The sequence below is a fragment of the Apium graveolens genome, unplaced genomic scaffold (assembly GCF_009905375.1).
Source record: "Apium graveolens cultivar Ventura unplaced genomic scaffold, ASM990537v1 ctg39, whole genome shotgun sequence".
NCBI lineage: Eukaryota > Viridiplantae > Streptophyta > Magnoliopsida > Apiales > Apiaceae > Apium > Apium graveolens.
The window spans coordinates 58924-70132 of NW_027418317.1; the positions used below are offsets into that span (position 1 = coordinate 58924).

Sequence of the window (11209 nt, forward strand, 5' to 3'; positions counted from 1 at the left end):
ATATGTATTAATGACCAGCAAACTACGAAATCTGGAGAGGATGAGATTAGAAGGTGGCTTCTATTCCTTGATAATCTTGCGTTCATTGATCTGATTGGATTTAACACAGAAAATAGAGTGTATAAGGGCAAAAAGGTTGGATTAGAGAAGCTTAATGGCGGTTTGCCTGCCTGGGGAAGTCTTCGGAGATTGCATTTTTAAAGCTAAAACTGCAAAAGGTAGATAAATTCGATTAAGCCACAAGAATTTGAGACATGTGTAGAAGAAGATTGGAGTAGGGAAGGTTGAATAAGAGTAATAAACCGTGACTTTAGATTATATCTCTAGTTGCCATTATAAGGAAAGAATATGGACAATTAGCTTTAACCATTACCTTGCTGCATTCTGAATTAAGAAACTTCACAGATACCATGATTGGAGAGGTGCGGATGATCCAATTAATCATCTACAGGAATAGCAGCAAACTACAACGTCTGATGGGTTCAACCTGATCATTGTTTGGTATATGAGTGCTATTATTCTGGTAAATGTTCCTGGATTTGTGACAGTTGCAACATGTACCTTAAATTTGAGTACAAGGATGATTTTAACAGGGAGGTATTGTCACGAATTGGGCCGATTGAATTAGACGACATTATTAAATCAGTGCGAGTCAAAGTCTATGTGTGGGCTGAGATGGAATTGTGCTGGTAAGATTTAGTTTAGCCCAGTAAACTAATCTTTTGGAACTAAGTATCAGTTTATATATTGTAAATTCTCTTCTTATGAAAGAATCAATGAGAAAATTGTTTTGCGTAAAATTTAACTTTTCTTCTTGTCTTTGTTATTCTTCAACTATAATATTATTATTTGGGTAGAACATAATAATACCAAAGTGCCGATTTCCTACAACTACATAATTTATTTTTTTTGAAAAGCCAGATTTGTTAAACCAACCTCCAGTTATAGTAGGAGTTCATACCAATACAACTTTGAGCTAGAATCTACAAATAACTAATACAGACCACAAACAAAAGCTAAAAATTGACAAAGCAACAAAACAAAAGATTGCACCACTAGAATACTCTCTGAAAGAGTATAGACACCAGTGACTCAACAATCACGACATATTAAATAAACTAAATAATACTTATTTGCTACAGTATTTCATCGTAATATGAAATTCAGATCTCTACAACTACACAACTACAGATTTAAATAATATTATTAATAAAATGATTCAGCTCAATGGGATTATTATTGAGTAATCATTGTTGTTTTGGTAATGCACCTCAAAACTAAGGATCTCAATGATCAAAATATTCGTCTAACGTTATCTATACTAATTATCAACAAAAAAAATATTTGACCTCCATACAAGAAGAATCTAAAACCACGAAAAAAAACGCAAAATATGCAGATCTCTTATTTATATTTTCATTTATGCAGACCTGGTCATTCTCGATGATACAAGTGATATGTATCAAATATTAATACTTTTATACATAAAAGAAATTTATGGTGAATCTCAAACATTATATTAGAAAAATCATACACATAGTAGTTAGAAGTTCTTAGGAGTATAAATTAACCGACAGGAATAAATCAAATATTATGGGGAATCTAAATCAAGTTGAGAAGAAAGAGACAAAATGGCCTTGTGGGTTCATGTGATCACTGTGCAGTTCCGTTGTTGAATATTATATGTTCACAGCTAACAAATTTTTGTACAATCATGTGCAGTACCGTTGTTGAAGCATGGATCCACATGCTCATGCATTAAATTTGTATAGTCAACTACGATTGCTGACCAAAGGCTTTATACATTTCAACTGCATTTGTGCTTAATTCCTGTCAAAGAAAAAAAACAAAGAAATTAGGAATGGTTGAAGCAATTGTATCAATGGTTGTCGGAAGGCTAACTGATTTACTGATTGAGCAACCTCAACTTCTTCATCAAGTGACTGATGAAATCCAACAACTGGTGACTGAGCTCACACGGATGAAGACATTCTTACCGGAGGCTGATTCAAGGATATATGAAGAAAAAGTCCGTGTTTTGCTTGCTGAGGTACGAGATCTTGCCTATGATTCTGAACATGTTGTCGAAACTTATCTTGTCAAAGCATTATCAACCACTGGAAAAATAACGCAGTGGATGAACACAAGGACGTTTTCAAGAAAGCTCAAAGATATTCAAAGAAAGATGTCTCTTCTCTTCAATCGCTTTCGTGATTGTAATATCAAATCAACATTAGAATCCCCTGAATCATCAAATTCATCTCATCGACAACCAGGAATGCTCAAGCGATTTCACACTTTCACTACTGTTGAACCAGAAATATTTGTTGGATTTCAGGCCGATGTTGATCAATTGGTTGGATATCTGGTGGATGAAAGTGATGACTCTTACCCGCTCATCTCAATTTGTGGAATGGGAGGTCTGGGTAAGACAACTCTGGCTGAAAAAATATACAATCATTCCACCATCAAGACTCACTTTGCTGGTTTAGCTTGGGTTTCCATTTCACAAAAGTGGCAAACGAGACAAATTTTGCAGCGAATACTTATAGGTCTCGTCCATGAGATGAAAGAGGAAATATTTACTTGGGACGAAGACAAGCTAGTGGAGAATCTGCTACAAATCCAGCAAAAGAAAAAATGTTTGATAGTACTTGATGACATTTGGACGAATGATGCTTGGGATTCTATAAAGGCAGCATTCACTGCTGGAAAATCTTTAAGCAAATTAATGCTTACAACTCGTAATATTGATGTTGCTGAGTACATAAATCCAAAAGGATTCATTCACCAACCAGAATGTCTAAGCCCAGATCAAAGTTGGGAGCTACTTCAGTTGAAAGCGCTTCCTACAAGAGGAGGTTATCTAGGTACATATGTAATTTACACGCATTCATTATGTTTCATTTCATATGTTAAGTAAAACTAGACTTGGAAAATCCAATAAAATACTCTAAAACTTCTAGAATATTGACAATAAATCAGTTGCAGAAGAATATGTTGCATAGTGTCAAATTACTGTCTTGTCTAATTCTAACTGTTTCATTTCAACTTAATTAATAGGCCAATCTCAATATTTTGTAGGCTTATACAGATATTTCTTGTTGTTTTGTCTGTTACAGACATTGCTAGAGATTATAAAAAGATGGAAAAAATGGGAAGAGAAATGGTTAGAAATTGTGGCGGTCTTCCACTAGCTATAATGATTTTGGGGGGAATTCTCGTAACAAAACCGACCTTTGATGAGTGGAAGAAGGTGTACGATGATAGTATATCATCTCTAAAAGAAGGGAAGGGGTTTGGAAAAAATCAACAAGAACAACTATTTGACAATTTAATTCGGAGTTACAACGTTTTGCCCCCTCAACTGAAACCATGCTTTTTATATTTAAGTAAATTCATGGAAGATGAATGGATAGATGCAGAAACTTTATATCAGTTATGGATTGCTGAGGGAATGGTACTATCCAGTGACAAAAGGGAAGGAGAGACAATGATGCAAGTCGCTGAATCTTACATGGGAGAACTGGTCCATAGGAGTATGGTTCAAGTGAGATTTAATGATTTGGAATCATCTCTTACAAAGTTCAAAAGTTGTTCTCTTCATGACCTTATGAGAGACCTATCTCTGTCCAAGGCGAAAGCAGAAGAATTTTCTGTAGCAATTGATCTTCGAGATGGAAATGATATTCATCAAAATCGTTCTGTGGTTTCCCTGATTGCATACACTAGACAGCTTGTAGTTTATTATGATGGCAATAAAGCTAATTCATACTTTATCAAGAAACCCAAATACCAACAGAACCGATCACTTTTACTCACAAATGTGATCACTGAATATGAAAGTCATCCACTGCGATTGGGATCATATTTTGCCAATTTTAAGTTACTAAGAGTTTTGTCTCTTAAAAACGTAAGGCATCGTAGACGATCTGTTTTAGGTACCTTTTTGGGTACTAACATCGAAAGAGTATTAGGCAGCCTTGTTTACTTGCGCTATCTCAGTCTAAGGGGTTCTAATTTGATCACTTTTCCATGGATAGATAAGTTGGTGCTGCTACAGACTCTCAACCTAGACGTGCCTGATGATATTTTTGAGTCACCGGTGTCAAGTAATGGTTTGGGCAAGTTGGGATTTTTGCGTCATTTGTGTTTACCTCCTTGGGTCTTTCTCAAATCAGTGAAGAATACCAAATTAAGGTTCAATGGGTTGAGCAAATTAGAGACACTCGAAAATTTCAATACTTCGTGGTGTGAGATTAAGGATCTACCAAAATTATCCGGTCTTCGGAAACTAAAGCTAACAGCAGGGGGTGATTATGATGATGTGAAAGAGATGTTCAAGTACTTATCTGATTTAGCCTTGTCAGCAAATTCCTCTATCCGGTTCATGAGCCTTGTTATACGGATATCTGGTGATCCAGGATGGAGAAATGATCCAGACATGATCAGACAGCTGTTTTGTAATCAAAAGTTCAGCCTTCAGGAATTAGAAATGGATGGCAAGCTCCCAGAGTTGTCTGAAATATTTGAGGAGCAGCGGCAGCAACTTAATCATAATCATATTGATGTGTCTTTGATTCGTATCACAAAGTTAAGATTATGGAGATCGTGCCTGGAGGAAGACCCAATGCGAGTACTGGAGAAGATTCCAACTTTGAGGGAATTAAGTTTGTTTTTAAACGTATATAAAGGAAAGGAAATGGTATGCTCAGCCATGGGTTTCCCAAGACTCACCAATCTTACTCTGTGGTGTGTTGACAATTTTGAAAGTTGGAGGGTGGAGAAAGGAAGCATGCCCGTTCTTCAAAAGTTGTATATTCGTAATTGTTCAAAGTTGGTGGAGCTTCCAGAAGGATTTAAATTTCTCAACTCCCTTCAACAACTAATACTGACGCAGATGCCTTTAAAATTCTGTGATAGGGTTCGTCGGGAAAATGGTGAACAAGGACCCGACTTTTACAAGGTTGCTCATATCCCTGATCTCATCATTAGTTTTCAAATTTCAATGCTATAGAAAGTTACAAAAAAAAACCTTGATGGCAATCTATAGCAAAGAACTAATTGTTCAGTTTAGCAAATTTGTGATGATTGGGATTAGATGGTTTGGAATGGTCACTAGCTATATATGAACTTGACAAACCATATCTAATCTTGTATCTGAGTTATCAAAGTTCTATCTGTAGGCATGACAGAGGCATGTTCTTCTCTCACCTTTATGACTCTATGATTCAACAAAAGAAAATTAGGTCCAGTCCTTCATGAATGAAAAATCTAATTTGCATGAACCACACAGGGTTTGTGTTGGAAAGACTGCTCCTCACGTTGAACTAGAGATCAATTCTGAGGATCTTTCTCATTCTGGTCAGATATAAGGGGTCCTCATATGATGCTTGGTTATTGGGGTCAAATACCAACCACCAAAGAATCTGTTCCCTGGAAAGGAGGTTCGTTTGATACAGGTGACATAGGGAGATTAAAAAATGATGGAAATGTCTGGCTCGCTGGGCGAACAAATGGAATGATTGTTCTTGCTTTGCAAGCTGCATGAAATGGAATCAAATACTTTAAAAGACCTCCTGAGATGCTCAAATTCTTCCATTTCATTTGTTGTTGGCGTTTTTAGGTAGAAGCTGTCCTACTGAAACATCCTGGAGTTTCCCGTGTTGTTGTTGGAATCCAGACACACGCCTTACAGAAATAGTAGTCGCTTGTATTCAACTAAACCCTAAGTGGCCGTGGACCGATTATTGCTCAAAACCCTCAGCTAAAGACAATTATCAATGCCTGTCCAGTGAGATACTGAAGAACTTCTGCAGAGATAAGAATTTAACAGGGTATCTCTCTAGAACTTGAATATAGTTAATATTTTTATCTGGTCAAAAATTTTGTAACTATAATTACACTACTTATTTATGCCTTTCTTATACCTTTCCACAGGTTCAAAGTACCTAAATATTGTATCAAATGGACAAAATCATTACCATTGACAACTACAGGAAAATTATGTCTCATACTCAGCTTTTTCCAAGTAGACTGTAAGGGTGGATTTCGAAATCCATCAACTACAGAAAGTCTAATATAGTACATTAAAAGACAGAGAAAGGGTCCTGAATCCAGTAAGGAAATTTCTTCTCTTCAGCTTAAAACTTCAGATTTCAATGTAGTAAAGCCATGGTTCCAGAATATCCCTTCAAAGGTCCGACTGATCTTGGTTTAAACTCGTGGAACTTCTCTACCATTTCGAACATTAGAATTGACTTGGCGATTAATGCATACAAATTATAAGAGCACTGGCGCTGCATGCTTCTAAACCTGCAGCTTCATCAAAAAGCCATCAGGATGAAAACATTGTGCATTATTCGTCTAGTTATGTTTGCTAATTGTATGCAGACTTAATTGTGATTGCAAATTTGCAAATGCCAAAACAGTTTTACAGTTATTATAACCTCCTGTTTTTGTGTCATATCAAGCTCTTTGTTTTTGATTACTAAGTAGAGTAACTTAATATATACTGGAAATTTCTACCTACTAATTATCAGTAGGTATTATCACATTTACAGTCTTACACTAAACTACATTTGGATTTGTTGCAATTCCAGAGCACTCAGTTGGAATTTCAGTATTATTAAAACTAGAAAGAAAGTAATATTGCAGAGTACTCCATTCAAGAAGCATGACAGACTAGAACAAAATTATTCAGTCTCGATTCTGATATCAGGTATGTGAGCGACTTTGTAAAAGTCTGGTCCTTGTTCACCATTTACCACGCGAACCCTGTCACATAAATCCGAAGGCATTGAATATAAAACTAATATTTTAAGAGAACTTAGGAATCTCACTCCCTCTGGAAGCTCCTCCAACTTCGGACAAGTAACAAGATGCAATTCGGAGAGACTGGGCATGCTTCCGTTTTCCACCCTCCATTTTTCTATGTTTGGGAGACTATACACTATTAAAATGGTGAGTTTCGGGAAACCCATGGCTGAGCACACCATTTCTTTCCCCTCATATGCTCCCACCAAATGGAGCTCCCTCAACATCGGAATCTTCTCCAATACTGGCATCGGGTCTTCTTTTAGGGAAGAACATAATTTTAAGAAGGTGATCCGGACTAAAGATACATCAGCAAGGGAGTTATGAGGTTGCTGCCCAAATACTTGAGCCATCTCCGGGAGCGGGCCAACTAGAGATAATTCCTGAAGAATGTAAGTTTGATCACACAACAATTTTCGCAAGATGTCAGGACCATCAGGCAACGCTAGTTTTTCTGAAATAATTGAAAGGGCCAAGTATCGCAGACATGGATATGGTATAGATGCTAAATATTTCATCATCTCTTCAACATCATAATTCATTACTGTTACCGTTAGCTTCTGAAGATTGATTAATTTTGGTAGATCCATAACCTCACACCAATCAGTGTTAAAATTTTCCAGGGTTTCTAACTTGCTCAATCCATCAAACCGTAATTTAAAATCCTTCTTCAGCTTGTGAACTTTGCCAGCTGGTAGATACAAATGCCGCAAATGTCCCAACTTGGCCAGAACATTTTCCGAAATCCATGGTGGAAACACTAAATTACCTAATGTGTCTAGTTTAAGAGTTTGTAGTAGCACCAAATTTTGCACCGATGGAAAAATCAATAGATTAGTATTTCTCAGACTAAGATATCTCAAGTAAACAAGGCTTTCTATTGCTTTTCCAAGTTTGAAAACAGGCGTATCTCCATCGAAATCAACTGCTTCCAAAGAGAAAACTCTCAAAAGCTTAAAACTGAAAACATGTGCTGACAGTACTGGTGAAAGTGTTCCCGCTCTAGACTTGGTTAAAAGTATCATTGAACGATATCGTTGTTGATTGGTTTTCTTGACAAAGTAGGACATAGCTTGATCGCTTGCATGACTGGCATTGTAATGAACTGCAAGTTGTCGGCCATAACCAGTAAGGTCCCCAGAAGGATTGGGATCAAAATCATTTCCTTCTCGAAGATCAACAACTTCAAAAAAATCATTGGCTTTTGCTTGAGACAGAGATAGGTCTCTCATAATGTCATGAAGAGAACAAGACTCGAATTTTCCTACCTCATAATATTTCACTTGAACCAAGCACTTATGAACTAATTCCCCCATGTACGACTCAGCGACTTGCATCATTGTTTCTCCTTCCCTTCTGTCGCTTGACAAGACCATCCCTTCTGCGATCCATAACTGATATATCGACTCTGTTCTTCTCCATTCATCTTCACCAAATTTTCCCAAGTACAGAAAGCATGGCTTCAGTTGAGGCGGCAAGTCATTGTAACTCCAAAGTAACACATAAAACAATTCTTTTTGATAATCTTTACTGAAACCTTCCCCGCTCTTTATGGATAAGAGACTATCATTGTACACCTTCTCCCACTCATATAATGTCGGTTTTGTTACAAGAATTCCCCCCAAAATAACTATGGCTAGTGGAAGACCGCCACAATTTCCAACCATTTTTCTTCCCAATTCTTCCATCTTCTTAACATCTCTTGTAATGTCTGTACCACACAGTAAAGCCATTTCAAGTAACAGAAAAGAATTTAAGACACATTATAAAGATAAAGCAGAGCAATATAATGTGAGCAAATGTAGTCTGAAGTTGCATGTCAAACTTTTTTTGAAAAAAAAATTACTCATGATCAAGTTCTTCCTGTGACTAAAATTCTTGTTTAGAAATTTCATAAATATCGCTGTTAGAATATAGATTCGGTCAGACCTTCCTCTTAACACCTTAGGATTTTAGATGACCTGGTTACTCAACCTGTTATCCCGGAGTGTTAGAATATAGATCTAGTTGGACCCTCCTCTAATATCTTAAGGTTTTAGATGAGCTGGTTACTCAACATGTATAGATCTGATTAGACCTTCTTCTAATATCTTAATGTTTTAGATAAGCTGGTTACTGACTTACTGAACAATCGCAAATAAATAAATTTATTTTTCGCTATACTGGTACTATAATTTAGAGATGATGTACATGCAACATAGTAAATGCAAGTGCCAGAAACTTACCTAGACAATCTCCTCCTTTAGGAAGTGCCTTCAACTTAAGTAGCTCCCAACTCTGTTCTGGGCTTAGAATTGCAGGTCGGTGAATGAAACCATATGGATCTGCATGTTCAGCAACATCAACATTACGGCTTGTAAGCATTAATCTGCTTCTTGAATTTTCAGCTGGGAACGCCGCTTTTAAAGAATCCCAAGCATCAGTTGACCATATGTCATCCAGGACTATTAGGCATTTTTTGCTTTGCTGGATTTTCAGCAATTTCTGCACTAACTTGTCTTCGTCCCAGTTAAGGATTTCTGCTTTCTTCTCGTGAACAAGACATATAAGAATTCGCTGCAACACTTGTTTCCTTTGCCACTTTCGCGAAATGGTGACCCGTGCTAAACCAGCAAAGCAAGTCATTATGGTGGAATGATTGTATACTTTTTCAGCTAGAGTCGTCTTGCCAAGACCTCCCATTCCAAAAATCGAAACAAGCTTGTAACAATCATCACTTTCATTCACCAAATGTCCGACCAAGAGATCAACATCTCCGTGAAATCCAACAAATATTTTTGGTTCAGGAGTAGCATACGAGTAAAAACGCTTTAATTTTTCAGTTGCTCCAGAAGAAGAACTTGAAACTTCAAAGGATTCTAATGTTGGTTTGATATTGCAATCACGAAAACGACTAAAGAGAAGAGACATCCTTCCTTGTATATCTTTGATCTTTCTCGAAAACCTGATTGTCTTAATCCACTTAATTCTTTTTCTAGTAGATAAAGCCTTGACAAGAAAAGTTTCGACAACATGTTCAGCATCATAGGCCACCTCACGTACCTCCGCAAGCACAATGCGGATTTCTTTTTCATCTGTCCTTGAATCCGCATTTCTCAAGAATGTCTTTATCCGCACCAGCTCTGACACCACTTGTTGAATTTCATCTCGTACTCCAGAAAGAAGTTGAGATTCTTCGGTTAATAAATCAGTGAGCCTTCCAACAACAATTGACACAACTGCTTCCGCCATTTAGAGATAATTTTTTATTTTTTTCGAGAAAAATTAGCTTAAAAAGACTACTAGTAAGTTGAACTCGAAAACACTACTTATAGGAAGTTGTTGATAATATTAGTGTTATAAAACAAAGGTCATGCCTGGCGGCTCAGAGTTGTCAATGAATACAAAATACAGAGGCATGGAGATTTCGTAGACCACTAGTCCTACCAAAATTTGTTTCCACAAAACTATGTCCAGATTGTGGAAAATGAAGAGTAGATTGTGAAGGACTTGGTGGATTGTGGAGATACAATTCGAAATGTGGGAAAAAAATAAGATCTCATAGTTAAGTATTGGGTTAATTATCAAGTTAGTCACTAAAATGGGCCGAATATATCAAGTTGGTCACCGAACTGTCGATAACGGGTACATTCCGTTTGTCAATATCAAAATTTTATGACGCGAAAATGCTTATATGTTAAAATTTATGCGATGTGGCATCTATATGATGGAATTAGTGTGAATACAGGGGGTTCATCAATGTTTTGATTCAAAAATCAATCAAAATTTGCCAAAAACGATTAGCAAAATTAATCAAATGTACCCGTTATCGACTTGGATGACCAGTTTGATACCGTTTTCAGTGCGGTGACCAACTTGATACATTCGGCACACTTTAGTGATTCACTTGATAATTAACCCGTTAAGTATTATATATCGGTTGTTGTATAAAATCGGATTGTTGGGGTATTCGTTGATATATTAAAGTTTTTAGATTCACCGATTACTTAATACTCGTATACATGTATATTAATGTGTATAGTTAATTGTCCGCAACTTGTTATGGCATATGTGGATGTTTATTGATTTTTTGTGTGATTTTTTATTTACTAGAAGGACGTGTATTAATAACGATTTCTTGTCTTGACTATTGATGATCGTAACCATCTTGCAAAAAAAATTGTGGAAAAATTTAGCACTAGTGAAATAAAAATTGATGTGAACCTTCCCCACATGTACATACATCTATACAAGTAGGCAAGTGGAAAGCATGTAATTTCATAAACCACCAAGATCAAGTGGACCGAGACCTACTAAATTTGTATCCATAAAATTATGTCTTAAACCATCAAGATCAATTGGACAGACCTACTAAATTTGTATCGATAAAACTATGTCTGGATTCGTGCATGGC

General features: G+C 36.5%; 2 protein-coding genes across 3 annotated transcripts; one reads left to right on the forward strand and one right to left on the reverse strand.

Moving 5' to 3' along the window:
• Positions 1–1826: 1826 nt before the first annotated feature.
• On the forward strand, positions 1827–5816 carry LOC141701472 (putative disease resistance protein At1g59620). Of its 2 annotated transcripts, XM_074505116.1 has the most exons (3): positions 1827–2870; positions 3123–4966; positions 5297–5815. In XM_074505116.1, the coding sequence occupies exons 1-3, from the start codon at positions 1862–1864 to the stop codon at positions 5327–5329; spliced, it is 2886 nt and encodes a 961-aa protein (XP_074361217.1). In that variant the 5' UTR covers positions 1827–1861; the 3' UTR covers positions 5330–5815. The 2 variants fall into 2 exon arrangements, with proteins under 2 accessions (XP_074361217.1, XP_074361216.1); XM_074505115.1 differs by having other exon boundaries at positions 3123–5816.
• An 809-nt stretch (positions 5817–6625) lies between these two features.
• Positions 6626–10313, reverse strand: LOC141701473 (putative disease resistance protein At1g58400). The gene is made up of 2 exons (XM_074505117.1): positions 9042–10313; positions 6626–8527 (listed from the first exon to the last, which is right to left on the reverse strand). The coding sequence occupies exons 1-2, from the start codon at positions 10045–10047 to the stop codon at positions 6696–6698; spliced, it is 2838 nt and encodes a 945-aa protein (XP_074361218.1). The 5' UTR covers positions 10048–10313; the 3' UTR covers positions 6626–6695.
• Positions 10314–11209: the final 896 nt, after the last annotated feature.

What these genes read in the sequence shown, in the direction of transcription:
- LOC141701473 (XM_074505117.1), bottom strand. Translation starts at nt 10,047, where the DNA reads ATGGCGGAAGCAGTTGTGTCAATTGTTGTTGGAAGGCTCACTGATTTA. An exon ending in TAAAGGAGGAGATTGTCTAG is followed by an intron (nt 8,528 to 9,041) that starts GTAAGTTTCTGG and finishes TGTGTGGTACAG; the next exon opens with ACATTACAAGAGATGTTAAG.
- LOC141701472 (XM_074505115.1), top strand. Translation starts at nt 1,862, where the DNA reads ATGGTTGAAGCAATTGTATCAATGGTTGTCGGAAGGCTAACTGATTTA. An exon ending in TACAAGAGGAGGTTATCTAG is followed by an intron (nt 2,871 to 3,122) that starts GTACATATGTAA and finishes TGTCTGTTACAG; the next exon opens with ACATTGCTAGAGATTATAAA.